The sequence below is a fragment of the Nesoenas mayeri genome, assembly GCF_963082525.1.
Source record: "Nesoenas mayeri genome assembly, chromosome: 1".
Classification (NCBI taxonomy): Eukaryota; Metazoa; Chordata; class Aves; order Columbiformes; family Columbidae; genus Nesoenas; species Nesoenas mayeri.
Window position 1 is genome coordinate 86,674,948 of NC_137541.1, and position 17,584 is coordinate 86,692,531.

The 17,584-nt window shown below is 42.9% G+C and overlaps 1 protein-coding gene across 1 annotated transcript in view; it reads right to left on the reverse strand.

Moving 5' to 3' along the window:
- EPHA1 (EPH receptor A1) overlaps nt 1–16,695 on the reverse strand; it is a gene marked incomplete at both ends in the record, with an annotated part of 37,198 nt that extends 20,503 nt beyond the window's left edge. The window contains 4 exons of the mRNA XM_080348433.1: nt 1,296–1,686; nt 3,332–3,607; nt 13,385–13,452; nt 16,602–16,695. Coding sequence (XP_080204559.1) covers nt 1,296–1,686; nt 3,332–3,607; nt 13,385–13,452; nt 16,602–16,695 — 829 coding nt within the window. The remainder of the gene's footprint in view (nt 1–1,295; nt 1,687–3,331; nt 3,608–13,384; nt 13,453–16,601) is intronic.
- Nucleotides 16,696–17,584: the final 889 nt, after the last annotated feature.

Consider the following 17,584-nt stretch of genomic DNA (forward strand, 5'->3'; position numbering starts at 1 on the left):
TTCTGAGGACAAAGTAGGAGCTGTGACTTAAGTCTTTATCCTTACCTGGATTGTTTCTAGTCCTTTGCACAATGCCTGGTCTTTTCCATTGAGGGAAAGGACCCCACGATATCTCCCAGCAGGCAACCTGCATTCACCTTCATCCTCTGATCCTACAATAAGACACTGCTGTGGACATGAAGTACCTCTCCCTACCCCTGCTAGGTTCTTCCCCTTCCTCTGCTGGAAGACCTCCCCAGTTCCTACTGATCAAACAAAAGATACTTCTGGCTGCAGCTGTACTTGGGTGGAGTGGGATAAAAGCATAGATGTTGAATGAACCTGTGCTGTGATAGCAGTCAGGGCTTGTTGAGACATGACAGCTTCCCTGCCCCTTCCCGGGGGAGTGCTTTCAGGAGGGTGGAGAGAGCTCTGTAGCACGTAAGTGGAAAAACTGGCTGGGCTATGTAAGGAGAGCGGGTTGCTGGAGGAGGACAAGGATCATGTGCTTCAGCCTTCACCAGCTCCCCGAGAAAAATGAGCAGCAAGCAGTGGCACCAGATCCTTGTAGTGGAGCAAAGGCAGGGAAAAGCAGAGACAGGGCACCCACTGACCCAGAGAACAGTGCGTGGATTCCTTTTTCTATATGCCTTGGTATGCTGGTTTGACTGAAAATGAGTTTCTTTTCTTCATGCAGTTAGAAAACTTTATTTTTCATAGCTAGCCTGTCATTGTTTTGATTTAGTTTGAGAACAAGAAGAACTCCCCAGGACAGAATTAATGTTTTTTAGTTGTTCCTGAGAAATAAGGCAGGCACTGACAGTGCTGTGCAGTGTGCTTTACATGATTTCCCTTAGCAGAAGAGCCTTCCCAGTCCAAGTAGAAGGGGACACTGCAGAGGATCTTGTATCCCTCCAGCCTCTCAGCTTTCTACTCATGGGACAAATACACTGTTCCACGCGTCTGACCTGTCTGCCCTGAGAGAACAAGACTGCCATTTATGGGTTGGGAACCAGTTGTTGAGTGAGTCAGTGTCAATCACACAGTTGCAGCTCACAGGAGCTAGCTTCAGAGCTGAAGGTTCCTGGATGAAGCTCAAGAGGGAGTGGAGAGGTGTGTGCAAGTCTTACACCTGACACATGAGGAGAAAAATCACAGTTGAAAAAGCAAAGCTAAGGAGGGGAGCAAAGATACGATACACCTGATGGAGGCAGACCACACTAAATCCCCTGATCCCACTTTATGCTTACAGATGCTTTGATCTCCAGCTCCCTGGAAACTCTCCCATGGCCTACAGCCAGTGTCTGCATACTCACCTACGCAGCTCCCATCGACTTCCTCAAATCCCACAGCACAAAGGCATCGGCCCATCGGTACCAGCCACTCCCCATCAGTGCTGCAGTGCATCCTGGGAGGAGAGCCCACTTCTTCAGCCGCGTACTCCACACAGACCCCAGGCACTTCTGTCAGCCCCTCCGAACCTGCTAGCGTCTCTGGAAAATGGGCCAGGCCTCGCACTGCCTCTGGGCAAGTTTTGTAATACACTCGGACAGACACCATTGCTACACAAGCTCCAGAGTTCTGGAAAGCCAAGTAGAATCCCCGGCGGGACAGCTTTCCAATGGGGCACACTTCTGTGTTCAGCTGCATGGCGCCTGATTCAATGTCTCTGCTTGTGAAACTTCGATCCGCTGCCACAGTGCTGAGCTAAGTGAAAGAGAAAAAGACAACAGCTTTAACATCTGAGCAGCCAGCAGCAGCTGAGATACCCATACTTCTCAAACTTCTTTTACACTAAGGCCTTTTAGAGGCTGTATGGTTAAGTGCTTCTAATGTCAGTACATTTTCTTTGCACTTGGAAGAGGTGTTAAGAATGAGGTCCACATCTTTTCCTGTGTCCATTCTTTCCACCATCTCCTTTCACCTCCTTTTCAGTCATTCACTGGTCTTAGACAGTACTCTATGTTCTGGGTCCCCGATCTCAGAGGTCTTCAGGAACTGCCCCCAAAGGAGCAAATCTCTCTTCTGTGATATTTTTTGTTCTTTGCAAATTGTGTGCAGTTAAATCACAACACTGCTTAGTTATGTTTTTAAATTGATCAGTGAATTACAGCCACCTGTTTCTAGGCTGTACTTGATGCAGATGAGATCATCTACTGCAAGGTGCTTCTCATGCAGCGCTCAACATATTTCAGCACTGGAGATACTTGGGTGAAAGGTGCTCCAACACTCTTATATTCCCACTGCCTCAGCAAACAAAGGATGAGAGTAAGTAAGAGATGCTTTTAATGCTTGGGCAAACAAGGAAAGGCCTCCATGATATCATGTGACAGGGAAGACCTGGACTGCAGGTGGGGTAGCCTTTCTTCTCAGAGGGATATCCTGATAACTGATCCTCTCCACTGCAGTCCCCGTCCTATTGCATGAAACCACCTGCCGCATGTAGCTGGGTGGCTAATGAAAAGTATCTGCACAGCAGCAGCATCTGGCAGTGAGATCATAACACAGGTTTAGAAGTTGTGGAGGTATCACACACTTATGGCTGCAGGGGAGGTTGAGGAACACTGGGGAGAGAGGGGGAGCAGTTACCAAAGTCCTGCTTTGCCTGTGGTGGCCTTTACTGTTGTTTGTTTTCATTACACGCCATTTAAATCGCAGAGGAAGGGGCAGTAAAATAATGTAGGTCTGTGGCTTTTTTTAAGACAGAACTGGGTTATACAATTTCCTCTACAAAAAAGCTGAGGTTCCCTGTTCTGCAATTCAAATGTTTCCATGGCAAGAGGGCATTAGGCTGGGGGAAATGGCAGTTAAAATATAGCAGTGATAAATACTTTCACACAAGGGAGAATTTCATTATAGCAAGCCATCACCTCAAGTTTTAGAAAATAAGAACCTATATCTCATAACAATCAGCACAAATGATCAGGAGCAGAGAGACCTGAACTGGATTGTGTTCTTCACATGATCTAATCTTGCTCTATTACCTAAGGAAAATCAAATTTCTTTAGTCTCTGCTTTACTATTCCTAAGAATTGGTGTAACCATCGAGCACTGTTACAACCCTTTAGAATCCTTACCTACGTGATGTCCAATTGAATTAGTGGTTATGCAGAATGAAAGTCCCATCTCATTTAAAAACTCCTGTGCCTCCTGTGGCAGACTACTCTGAGCATCACAGAGGGCACTGGGGGCAAAGTTTATTCTAAGGACAACACTTACTATCCATGTCCCTCCCCAGACGCTGGTTCTCCTGGCCTCCCCCAGCCAGCAAGCCACACCTCATTTAAGCTGAAAGATATGACTAGTTTAAGCTGAAAGATATGACTCACTCTTCACCTCCAGCATTACGGACCTTGGTGAACAGCGGCCGGCGGAACTGGATCCCAACATCTTGTTCAGATTCCATGTAATAGAGATTGAAGGTCTCTTTGCAGGTCACCACTTCACCTTTGAAGCTCTTGCAGTCCCTCACAGTAAACTTTAACTCCACATAAATGCGAGAGGCTGCCTCACCCCGATAAATCCAGTTGGTGCGAAGCCAGTGATCTGTGTCACCTTCAGAAAGCACACTGCAGTCCTGGTACATATAGACTGGGGTACCATTTATCATCTGCTGCACTTCACTCCACTGCTCCCAGGGTAGAAGAAAACACACATCGTTAGACAGACATGAGAAGCAAGTTTTGCTTCCCATATAGTGTTCAGGGCTCGAAGCTTGGCTAGCTGAATGGTCTCTTACACTGAGCAAAAGCTGCATCTGATCTAGACCTCCGTGTCAGCCCAAACTCTTTACATTAGGAGCAAAGAGATACTGTAATTAGGACCTGATGTATGCCAAATGGAATGGAACCACTGTGGATGGACACTTGCATATTCCCTTCGTTCTACCTTGGTTCAAATATATTTCTTTCATACATCGCCTTATCTTAGATTGAGAAAACAATCCATTACTCCCATTTATTGTCCACTTCTCTCTGCCACCGTTTACATTTAAAGTGTACAGTATGACATACCAGATCAGGACTATTATCTGCCCCTGAAAATAATGCACAACACTTTGGGGTGATAGAAAAAGTAGCCTGACACAAAGGGAAGGTCAATGTCAGAAGGACTGCGTTAGATCAAGCACTCATTAATTTGGAGTTCATGCTTCTTTAAGTGTGATATTTTGCAAATCCTAATTTAACACTAAAACTCAGTTGATTTTCCTGACTTCATACTAGGTTCTACTTCTTCCCCAGGCAAGTAGTGGCTGAGAGAAGCACATAAGTCCAGCTCGTTATATGACCTCAGTGATACTATCTGTATTATTATTTGGTATGTATTTTAGCATATGCTTTTGCTGAATTTTATGTGGTTCTACTTTTGCTTCCCCACCACAGATATAATGCAAAATGCAAAGAATATCCACTTTTTAATAAGTTGCACATGAGAACTGAAAACTTGGAAAGCAAGGTTTTGTTTAATCAAATTAATTAAATTGAAAAATGTGCCCACATAGGTATTGGAACAAGTTTAAGTGTCTTGGTTTTAAATCACACCTCAGATTAAGATGCAATTTAAACAAGGCATCAGTCTCTAGGCTTGTCAAATCTCAGGGGCTGAGCATGAGATTCACACCGTTCTCCAGCACAACCACCTCCTGTACTCTCAGCACAACCCTGCAGCCTGTCTCCCAGCTTCTGATCCACAAACCAGTTCATTCTGCTAGTGGAATGCAAGAAATGGACCCACAGTGTGCCAAAGGAGGCTCTGCTTTTATGCCATGACTTAGAGCATACCTCCTATGCAGCCCCACTCTGAAAGCTTCCAGTGCTTTCCCTAAGCTAGCACGCTCCACTGATGGCAAAGCTCGTATCTGGCTGATTTCAGCCATTTACCTAAGTGCATACTAGCAGTCTCCTCTCAGAAAGTTCTGCAGATGGTATCTATGTGTCCTGTCTTGTTTCCTTTTCTCCATGTAATTAATCTCCAGTGTTACCCCACCCTCTTAATCTGATCTCTCTGACACGTATCTGCACCACATAGGATTTACACCTATTTCACTTTATGGAGGTCAAAGGATTAGGGTTGCAAGAGAGAGCATACTGGTCAATCCCAATTGATCAATCAGAAGGGGCAATCACTTCACCACCTCTTGCACTGTTTCATTGAAAATCCTCTTGAAAATCCTGCAGAACTGAATTTACAACACATCCTGAAGTATATTGAAATAGAAAAAAATAAGTTAGAAAGGAGAATAAGAGCAAGGTAGCTTTCATAAGAAACTGCCAGTTTCAGGACTGGCTTTTAGAAGCATTTTTCTGCGGGTGTCTGCCTCCACCAAGCTGATGGGAAAGGCATAATTGCATTTGAAGGCAAAGAGTTTGACACGTCTCCATTAGCAGTTTATCCTAGTGAAGTACCACAGACAAGTGTCATCAGAAAGTGATTTTTGCATGTCTCACCAAAAGACATGAGCTGTTGTGCTGCATGTCTTGAATATACCATTTTCAAAACTTAAGTGATACAGGATCAGAGTTTCATTTTCAATAGTGACAACTCTAGCAGAAAAATTTCCTTTAAATTCTACTGCTGGAAAAAATCCAACTGCTAAGTCTTGTATTTCTCAGCTCAGCTCAGCCAAGCTTCTTCCAGACAGACCTCTTCAGGGCAAAGATGCTTAGCACTGAGTATTGCACGGTTTCATATGCAGTGTAGTGCAAAAAAATAACAAGGGAGTCAGACTTGTTTTTTCTAAACTCTACTGCTGATGGGTAAAGGAAGTAAAATGAGGATATTATTTATGCTAACAACACAGAACTATTGTTAAATATGCTTGTGACTTCTTTTCATTATTCAGTGAAGCTTTTAAATTCAAAGTAGTAAAGGAAAACTGTTACATACAACACTTAATGAAAGGGTGATGAGTCCAGAAGTTGCTAGGCAACTGTCTCACATCCTCAGAGAATCTGCTGCAAAGTCAAAATGTATGCTTCTGATTTTTAATGTAATGTTCTTAATAAACGTGTGGTAAAGTGTGGCTCAATCAATATTAATTACTTGGCTCTCCAGTTTGTCTGCCTATGATATTGAACCAACATCCTTTGATAATATAACTTTCTACCCATTTTGTTCCAGACACTGTTTCCTTACTCCAGTCATCAGTTTGGCCATAGGATGGGAAGCATTCTTCTAGAAATGGGGCACAGTATGAGTCAGACTTCCTCATTTTAGCAATGAGTGAACTGGTTTTATGATGCTACAGAAAACTTTCTCATGAGATTCAGAATCATAGCAAGCCTTAGGTTGGAAAGGACCCTTGGAAATCATCTAGTCTAATTCCCTGCTCCAAGCAAGTTAAAGAGTTCTCAAACTCTTTATATTCTTTAGAACTCCTTTTAAACCCCTTTACATTTAAATTCTTTTTAAGGTTTAAGTTTAAACTGTCTTTAAACTAGCCATTAAAGTTATAAAACCTTTTAGAATTCTTGAAAAGCTGCTAAGAAAACAAAAGTCAATGCATTCAGACCGGGTCATAAATTAGTAGCCTGACTTTCTGAAGAGTCTAAGCATGTAGCGATTGGATTTGAGAACAAAATCGTGTTCTGTACTTCTCAGAAACCTATATATTAACACAGGCAGTTAGCTCCAGAGATTTGGTTTTGAAAGTATTGCTCTGGTGTTATAATAGAGAATAAAATAATTCCATCACAGCAATTAGTGTTAAGTGAACAGCAACCTTGAAGCAAAAGTGCTATCTCAATAACCTCAGAACATTGCAGGTTTAGGGAAAAGGAAGACAGCTTTCCTCTCATTGCTAAGTTGGATTCAATATAAGGAAAGCAGTGATGGAGATCAGCTGTCTTTATAAATGCAGTTCAGAATAACCTGAATGTCAATCTAGAATGGCACCAGTAGATATTTGTAGTAAACAGTATTGGTTTGGTCTACCATGTGAGTAAAAATCCAAAGATAATATAAGGTACGTGCCTTTTAATGTCTGCCTTGATCAACTCTAGATTGATTACACAGATTGAAGCTCTGAAGCCTGAGGAAGGCTTACTCTGCTTTTTCTGTAAATGAGCCTTCTCTAGTTTAGGTCTGTGTCAAGGAGCCTATCTCTGACAACTTGTGATTTCTCCATCCATGATCTACTCTTCCTAGGATCTGCCATAAGGTATAATATGGAAACATACTGAAACAGTTTGAATATCTTCATGGAACTATTGTAAATGGAGGTGACTTTTTTTTCCAAGGCAAAGGGCTTCATATGGTGTAAGATATGGTTTTGTATGGTGTGAGCTACGGTTTTGTATTATGTGTCAAGTATACTTCCAGTATTTAGAGAACCTGGGAAATTAGTCTGATGGCAATGGGCAATACTTGCTCTGTTGGTATAGCTTTTTTTTAAGGATGGATCAGGTGGAATCCCACACAGGGACAGGGTAATTGTGCCTTTTCTTTGAGATGATCAAACCTGCCTGGAGAAAAGAATATCCAGGAGATGGCAGCATGAAAGGCACAGTGGCAGGCTCCAGGTCAAGCACAGAGAAACCAGGAACTAGGCCTTCAAAGCAATGGAAGTAACATTACAAGAAATCAGAGGGAATAAGCATATTTTTCTGCAACTCTGCCTCTGAGATGGTGAGAATCACCCTTCTAAGCATAGGTCCATCTAACAAGGAGACAACAGGGAACATAAGGTATAAAGCCTTTCCTTTCTAACCTGGCTGTCTGCAAACTCACCAGTATTTTGTTTGGTATTATAGTAAAAGTTGGTTTGTTTCATATTTTAAATAGCCTGTTAGTCTTCTTAAGGACCATGCTGTAGGCGGACTCATCTCAAAGCTCCAACTGACTTGTGGTGCTTTTGTGCTGAAGTGAAGTTCAGTGAACCTTTTCCACTCTCCTTCAACAGCTATAAAAGTATGAATCAGCCCCTGAAGTTGCTAGGCAACAGTGCTGTCATCACTGTGATGCCTGAGCAGCCATTGTGATAAATGTCATGGTTGTACAGCACCTTTGCTTTGGCTCAGAACATGGGTCTTTTCTGCCCTTCAGGTCATAACACTGCGTACACTAGCAGAGATTGCTACTTGAGGCTGTGGCAGTGACTTCATGCTAGGCTACCTAGTTGGTGGCTCATGCAAGCTGGCTTACAGTACAGCTATTAATTTACATTGCTTCCTCTTTGCTTCCTCTGTCTCGCCTTTTTTTTTTTTACTCTCCTTCCTACTCCTCTGGGTAAAATATATCTTGATTATGTATAACATTTTTTTTTCTTCTATCCCAAATCCACAAAGTAACTAAGTTTCACCTAAGAGAATATCATCAAGTATCTCCACCAGTCTACATATCAACAGCAGCAGGGCATGTCAGGATATGACCCCAAAGCCAGAGCTGTTCCCATTTCCAGTTAGTTGTTGACTTTACTAAGCATTTGTCCCTCATTTCTATGCAGATCCTGTTCACTTGGAAGATCTAATCACCTATGACTGATACTTAAGCTGAGAGAAGCTTGAGGTATATACTGCTACTCTATTCCAGGTTCAGAAGTGATGACATCCATTTTGAGTTAGATCTTATTAAGGACATGGATTGTCAACAGTTGTGGAAAAAGATGCACATAATAATATTTCTGACGGTTATTTTTCACACCATCTTCAGATGCTACAAAAAGCTGACTGGCTGTGACTCATCCCAGCTTAAGACTATCTGAGTAAGATATCAACAAGTCTGATTAGGTGAACTGCCCAGGTTTAATGAAATAGGAGTGCTCTACTGGAATCACTTGCAGTTTGAGGGCTGTGTGGCCCACAACACTATTCCCTTAATGACCAAGCCTATCTGTCTGAGCAGAAGTGATGGAAATGGAAACCAGACATCAGCTGTTATTAACATGTAGGACCTCTTAGTCTGGTGGAACAAAACCTCACCTTGCTAGAACCTGAAGGCACGTACACAATACCATGTATGTGGTCAGTGATATAAAAGTTGTTGACAGGTCACAGGTACTTGATCTAGTCTATTACCTAAACAAAATAACTGAGCAGTATAGAATTTGTAATTTGTCTGGGATTTGACAGGAAGATAACAGCATAAAAAATAAATAAAGAAAAAAAAAATAAAAAGTCTGAGCACTGTTTTACTCAAATTGCATTCACATAGCTTTGGCAGATACTATGTTCATAATCAGACCTCCTGTGAAACATGGGGTGCAGAACTGTGCAAGAATTATATAGTTTCCAAAGTTTTTCAAGTGTTTTTTGAGCCACAACAGTTGCAGTTAGTGGCTATTTATGAATAACCTCTGGAATACATTAGGTCACTGAAATTAAATGTACATCCTTAGTCCTGTGTGAAGGTAGACTTTGGAAAAGTTGAGCAAAACAGGTGCCATGCACCCTGGGAGACCTGGTAGAAAGTTTGAAACTGATAGCAACACTTGGAAGTATATGTGGAAGCAAGCACAAATATGGAATAGGCAGAAAAAAAAAAAAAAAGTATGTCCATGCATAAGAGAATGAGAATAATGGCAGCCTAGGAAGGAGACTAAAAAAATAATCTGGAAGCTTTAATACTACTATGATCCATATGGGAATATAATTGAGGAAAGACAAGCTCCATAAACCAGCTTACCAGTTCAGAACTGAGCATTGCTGAACCTTTAATTTCTAATAAATACAACACATTTTGGCAATTAGTGGCAGCAGCAGAGCGTATGTCATTTCTGAAATAATAGATATCCAATTTAAAAACAAAACTACTATGAAAAAGGACTCTTTTACAGGCAAAGACAGATGTTGAACTGGTGAAAGCATGCCTCCCAAGAAAAAATATTGGCTAAAAAAGAATAAAGTGTATTTAATGTACAATCTATTCAACTGCATTGAGACAAAAAGTCATTTTGAGAGGCCCAGTATGCAGTATTCTACAGCACAAATGGCTAGGAACTTAAGTAGTCATATACAGTCATGAAAGTGTGACTGGATTATGTAAATACTATTCACATACACATAAAAAGGAATTTGGAAATAGTGGACCAAAGGAAAATTTCAAGATAGGCCCACAAGCTGGGGGTGAAATAATCATAGCAATTAAAGACAAACATTGTGTTGCCCAGTATGTACAGAAACTGATACAGAAAATCAAGAGGAATAGATATTACAGAGTTCAATACATTAAATAGGGTAAAACTGGAAGGACCTTTTGTGCCTGGGCTACAAATTCAAGCTCAGAATGCTAGTGAACGAAGAATGCAAAATGATCATGTGAACACAGAAATATTTAAGTGGGAAGGGACCTTTACTTTACTCCAATCCCCTGCTCACAGTAAGGCTAACTTCAAAGCCCAGTTGGATTGCTTAGGGCCTTGTCTATTAAAAGTAAAATGCAAGAGGATAACATGACTCCTCATCACCGTCTGTTCAAAGATGATGCAATTACACCTAAAAGCAAAATAGAGATAAATAACTTTTTATTATGTTATTTTACAAGTTGCCAAGAAGCAATGCTATTATGCCCAGTAACTGAATTTGTTCAAGGTAGGATTTAGGAAGTTCTTTCAGGACAGTTTCAGCAATTTTTGAAATCAGTAGCCAGGCTGTTTGTGCAGCAAGAGGAGCCTTAAAGAAATGTCAAAGCAAGTGAGTTTTGGACTCCTGGCACCTTCTAAGTGATCATCACTAGCTCTCTGATATATTTTAAAAGATGGGAATCTACCACTAGTACTGTAATACACCTTCCCATGCCCAACTAGTATTGCTGTCTCAAAATTTGACATCTGTTAGATGATGGGTGGGTGAGGGCAGTAAGGTAGATAAGAAAGTGATTACATAATAGGATCTACAGTTTGCCTTTTTAAGGGCCTAGTTTCCAGTAGCAGCCTTAAAAGAATGAAACCCTTTCTAAACAGCTACTAAAAGCAAAAGCTAGCTCATACCTTGTAGCAAGCAAACTTCTACAGACACTTTACATGAAGTACAGACACTTTCACTTAAAGACGACCTTTAAGCTTATGCAAGATTTCACTGCCAGTTAATGTACTCTAGAAGTACAGAAAAAAATACCCACGCTGTCCAAAACCAACTGGTATCAGTTCAGTGTTCTTAGGCTGAGCATGTCTTAACAGAATCATTGCCTCTACTGGATACAGACCAAGTCTGACCAGGAAACAATCACACATGGCAAGCCATTTCATCCAGTGTCACTGGCTAAAAGAGGAGAAAACAAAGGTGTAATTCTGCCTCCACAGAATTATCCAACCTCCTCTGGCTATGCCATGGAGACCTTGTCCATATAAAGCATGAAAATTCCTCATAGCAAATTCCTCCTCTGTGTGATAAGCATATTGACACAAATCCAGTACATAGATGGGAGATCTCTGGCATCTGAGGTTAGGTACAACAAGCAGTTTTACATGAAATATACCCTTCAACTCTGTATGGAATACTCCTCAGATGTTTCCAGCCTGTTACTAATCAAGCTAGTCAGACTATTCAGTATTAATCTTAGCTCTTGTGTCTCAAAAGGTGTTCTGAATTAATCTCAGTTCTCTTTCAAACATATTTAAGTCTTCATTTTGGAAGAATTGTTTCAGAAACAGTTGTTCAAAGTTCTGATTTGAAGAGAATTGCCCATTGTTCCCTTTTTGCTCATGGCAATTTGTCAGCCTTCCACCTAACAGTTATTGAGAAATGACATCATTAGACAAATCCCTGCAAAAGAGTTGCTCATCAGAAGTCAATGAATCCATTTTTCATCCTCTGATATTTTATCAGTCATCAGTATCCTGATCTACTCTCAGGCCAAGTTTTACAGCATTTTCTACAACTCCCAGTTACAACTACATTTTAAATATACATATTTTAAATGCAGAGGTAGCTCAAGCAGAAGGGTATGCCAACATGTAGCACTGCAGTTAACCTACTGTGCAAAAATCAGATGTTCTGTAACAAAGGTTTTTTGTCTTCTGTCAGATTATTTTTAGAATGCACTTTTCAGAGTTTTTTTCCAATATCTCCAAGAGGCAGACTTCATCTTGAATATGTCTAGTGCCTAGTATGGAGTTAAAATTACCACACAGAAAACAAAGGGAACAATGAAAAAAAAACATGATCTACATATATGTCTCACTAGGGCACCTGTTTTGAGTAGGGAATAATAATAATAATAATAATAATAATAATAATCATCATCATCATCATCAAAAACATCTGTACTAATGACACAAAGGCAGTTATGCAAGCACAGGAGAACCTCACTGTCTGGTTCTGGTTCACCAAGAAAGACTATCAGGAGGAGGAGGAGGAGGATGAGACTGGGGTGGATTTAAACCAACCACACCACATTACAGAGGAAAGTTAAGAAAATTAATTAGGAACAGGCTGAGCCCAGGTCTACTTCATAAGCAGCAAGGGTAAAGCCACTTTCTCCATAGGAAAGCTTTGGGCTTGCTAGAAAGATAAGAGCATGGATGAGGAACTGGAACTATGTATTAATATGTGTCCTTTCAACTACTGTAGTATAGTCCCTGAATTCCCTTTTCTTTGTGCCTTCCTTCCACCACTTCCCAGTTTTGCTGTTACAAAGTAAACCATCTTTGTGACACTAGAGGGCCTGCTCAACTGTACTTCATACAAATTACTCTACTTGTACAAAAATAGCCAAGAGCTCAGCTGTCTTTTTTGGTCCGATTTTGCAGTGATTTCAGGAGTAGATTTTTAAGTACTTCCATCAACTCAATTTTACAGTCATGAAACAAAGGGAAATGCCTCTCCCATTTTCAGCTGTGTGGGCCAAAAACAGCACTAGGGCTGGGTGTAAAGTCTTAGAACCTTACAGCCCACTCAGCAGGCCAGACTGCCACCCCTTGAGTAAACAGTTATTTCTTCATTTAGCTGCTGAGTTTAAAAATGTGTATCTGAATCATTCAGCTTAGTACTCAAGAGGAAAATAGAACAACCTTAAACAAAGATTCTAAATTCTTGGGAGACTTGGAGACAGAAATACTTCCGTCATGGCTGCTTGCCTGGAAAAGGAGACATAAGATGTGTTCACAACATGTTAGAATGAAAAACTGGGTGAGGATTTGGTTCTTTTCCTCCATTAAGTTTTATTACTTCATGGAAACAATGTATTTCAATGACACAATTAATCACTAAGAGCTACTGTAAGTCAATGGGCATCAGAAGAGCTACTGGATGTCAATGAGGCATCAGTCCTCAAAAGCTGGCTAGGGGGTGGGGCTGCAGAGGTGAAGGGGCTGCAAGGCAGAGCAACTTACAAAAGCACACAATGTCCAGCAGAAGGTGGAGTTGCAGAAGCCTGAGTTTGGGAAGCAAGGTGAAATTTCAACTTGGATTATGCTTTCCCATAGTTCAGTACTCCCAGTGGCTCCACTTCCTTGAATGTGTGTACTCACCCCTACTTCTGGAGGGTCTGGAAGCCAGCCCAGTTCACCCTGTGCAGTGCTTGTGTCAAGCAGATCCACTGGAAAACAGAAGAAGGGAAAAAAAAAAAAAAAAGTCAGTGACCTAACTCATATGGCCTGTGGAATGGCTTCATCCTCATTTTGTCACAGAAGAGAAAGCCTGCACTTCTCCTCTCAACCCTACATCCTTTGTGACCTTTTACTTTAAAAAAATACATCTAGAGGAAGGATGGGAAGATACAAGACAGTGCAGCTAGTCAGGAGTTAAAAGGTTTTCCTGACATATTATACTCCTCTCAAGTAATACCCATACACATCCAAAACATGCAACCCCGATGAATTTTTCTGCTTCCTAAAATGGGAGGAGGAAGCTGTAGCCTGTTGAAATGGGAACTCAGCATTAGCAACTGAATGTATCTTTCCTTGGAATAGAAAGCCAGCAGACAAAATGGATGAAGAAGTGGGCAATCTAATAAGTTACGAACACAAAAGATCAATCAGTGTCCCCTAGAGGTACTATTTAGTGCTTGAAGTGCAGTAGGAAAGTACGGAGGCAGCATGAAGTTGTAGAAGGAACTTTCCACTGTGAGAGTACCCAAAAGGCATGAGATGCATCAGTTGATCGAGCTGCTGAGCCCTCTACCTCTGACCCAGGCTGCCCACCATCTGATGGTGGCCTAGAAATCATTTCACTCTCTCCCTCCCATGACTGTTTTAGCCATGGCAGCAAGAGAAGAATGGTTCCTGGGCATAGCATTGGCATCTCTTGCAGAATTGCCTTGCATGGCTGTGTCAAGCCTTGGCTCCTAGAATTATATGACAGAGGAGAAATTCAGTGGTATGTTCATTTTTAGTCCTCAAATAAATTTGAAAATGTGACCAGAGTTTGCCCTCAAGTCTTGATCTGATGGGAAGTTAAAATGTATCACTTTGTAGGCAAATAGGGAGAAGAGAGAGGAGTTGGAGTAAGTGGTATTGCTGGATGTGCAGCTTTGTGTCTGCCTTTGGCTCTGCCAGTGCAGCCAGAACAGACTACTGTTTTTGATGCATCTATGACAGACCCAGCTTGGAAACATAGGGCAAAGGAAAAATTCCTTGGATTGCCTTTTAAATTCCTGTGCATGCATTCAAAGGGGTTGTTTATAACATCTCAGAAAAGAATTTGGGGGTGAAAGGTAGGAGGGGGGAAATATTTAAATGGCATTTAAATAACCAGATTTCCTCCCCCTCATCTGACTGCTTTACAAATACTGTCTGCCAACTATAAGTAATAGAGTGCAGATCAGCAACAGTCCTGTGGAATGAGGAAGCAGGCTGTGGGCCCAGAATCAGAGATAAGAGGGATTGTGCTGCTGTTCTCACCTCTGAAACCACCTTTCAGGATTGGGAGAAGGGAAAAGCAGGAATCCAGGTTTTGCAACTTTGCAGCATCCACATTGCATGATCATATGGCAAAACCTTCCTAGCCACAGACTCTCTGTCCAGACAAGGTTCCTCACTCCCTTCCCTTCTGCTCTCAGTCACTCTATTTGAGATACTATTCTTGTGTTGTTTGCTCCAAAAACTTACAGGGTGAGGTAGCCTGTCCTTCCAGAATTGTCACCCAGATAATATCTATCCCACACACTTCAGGCCTGAAGCGGTGATGTCGAAGTGAGAGGAGCTGCATGGCAGGTTCTAGCAGAGCAAGGGAAAAGGAAATTAGAAACAGCTGGGCCAGGAACCTTGCAGAGCCCCTGTGCCATGCTGCTGTACCACCAGCAGCAGCTCATTCAGCTGCCAAGTGCCCACTGGAGGCGGTGAAGTCCATTCTCAAGAAGTACCTCTCAAAGAGAAACCTGCAACAGGGATTCTCCAAGGAAAGGAAGAATGAGTCACACCACTACAAGAGCATAGAGTGTATGAGTACTCGGGGGTACTAGCTCTTTCATCCACAGCCTCACTGCTAGGAATCTCATGTGGCTGTCCAGCCACATGGGAAGAGGTCTCCCCCAAAAGAAGAAAGACTTTAGATAAGAAGGGATGCTGGGAAAATGAGCTGTTCCCAGACAGACAGGTTAAAGAAGAGTGGATCACAGACATAGCCCAAATGAGATGGTTGAGATAGGGGAGAAGCTGGCAGAGAAGTCCCTGACTCTTACCGCCAACCAACTACTGGTCACACACTTATGGAAACAGAACCTGCATGCTGCTACCTTATTTTAATTCTCACTTAGGCTAGCCTTCTCCACAATGGTTGCTAGCTACATCCATGTAGCTTCATACAAATGTGCTGTCAAGAACCCTTTAGAAGAGCACTCAGCACTCACAGAGTCTGAGATGAGCCAATAGCTGAACTGCCAGTTATGACTAAGTCCTCTCAATCAAGAGCATGGAACAGCAAAGAAGAGGACTTCTCTTGAGATGGAAATGCCACAACACCTCTCACTGTGCAAAACAGAGACTAGAAGTCTCTGGCAGGAATTAACTGCAGGAGGAGGTGGGGAACAGAACAGAGATTTACTCTTCCTCACCTCTCTATTAAAAATTCCCATTCTCCAGATGTTTCATAAGCACCGTGCAATGGCCAAGGTGGAAGAAAAAAGATCACTACATGTAATAAAAGTGACTAAGTGGAACAGAGAAGGGAAGCAAGGGAGACTTAAGAGGTGGAAGAAGAAACTGTAAAACCCAGGTCTGCTTTCCAGCACTGGGGTAGGTGAAAGAGACAGTCTCACCTTCCAAGCCTCTGAAAAAAATGACTGTCCTCTTGCTCATGGGGGTTAACTCCCAAGAGGGCTTCTTGAGGAAAGTGCGGGAATGTTGGCGGGGGCAGGGGGAAAAACTTTCTGAGTTTGTGTTTAAATTTGTTATCTGCAACTCTTGTGTTTAAGGCAAACAGGGGCAGAATTCTCTTTGATTACTGGATATGCTGAGGCATTTGTTCTTCAGCTGGGAGGGGGTGGAGAGGGAGGAGAAAAATATACCTGGGCTCAATTCACTAAGCCACCAAGACTCTAGATGGGATTTGCTCCTGGCCTTCATTCCCCCAGACCCACCTGCGCTCCTCAGACACCCCCATTCACTCTCCAGCTCCCTCTGGGCAGCCTGTGATGTCCCTGAGGCATGTGTGCTAGGCCTTCTTCCCTGCCCCCTAGAGAGGTCCCTCTCTGCCTGACTGCCCAAGTCCAACCCTCCAGGCAGAGGGACCAGTGGGTCCCACGCTTACCTTCTTTCCCAGGCACCTCGGGAGGAAAGAGAGTCCAAAAGAGAAGGAGCCTGAGGGAGAGCTCAATCCTGCTGCTCCAGGTCCTCAGCTCCATGGTGGTTGGAGAGGGGGGCTGGCTCCCAGCCCCTGCCTGCTTTCCTGGCTCAGGCCTCCGAGCCTTGGCTCCTGCTGGCAGTGCATGAACCTCTCCCGCAGCCTCCTGACTGGAGCGCACACATTGCACAACCTCCCTGCCTGGCCCACAGTTATGATGAAAGATCAAGGCGAGTGGGTGGAGAAGCCTTACTGCCTTTACCTGTTTTAAAGGGGCTGGTCACAGACTTCCCATCTGGCAGGCAAATAAATCCACCTTAAAGGCAGCCACCTTTTTCCTGGGAGCCTCCCTCCACCTTTGCTCCAGTCTCGTAAGAGGCTCCCGATTGCCATCTCCTGGGCAGCCCTCGCCACCGTCCCCGCTCTTGTTCCGGCGTCCCCAGGCGGCTTTCCGGGCGCGCTCAGCTGGACCCCTGGCTAGGGCTGGCCCCTGACTCTGCCCCCTGCCCATCCCCACGAGGCGCACTTGTAACTTTGAGAGATGAAAACAGCCCAGATACTGAGTTAGAGACTGCTCGGTCCACTACTCTCTGTGAGAATGCGGCTAAAACCCCTGAGCTGTCCTCACAGTAGATATTTAGGAAATCCATCTGTAGGCAGTAGCAGCAGCCCGTTTTGTTCCCCAGGCTGTGATAGCATGTCCCCATATTTGAATGACTTCCACTGCAGCACCAATATAAGGTTTCCTTGTGTACATCCCATACCTTGACTTAGCAGTACTGGAATGTATCCATTTCAGCCCTCATTTGTACAGTACTGTGCCTTCTTCAGTCATTGATGTAGCAGTGAGGCAGATGGCTAACTTCTCCTTTGTGATGGGACAGCATAGGCAAGGCCTGCATAGACATGAAATGGGAAAGAACCGTTTGCAACTGGAGAATAAAGCTCTA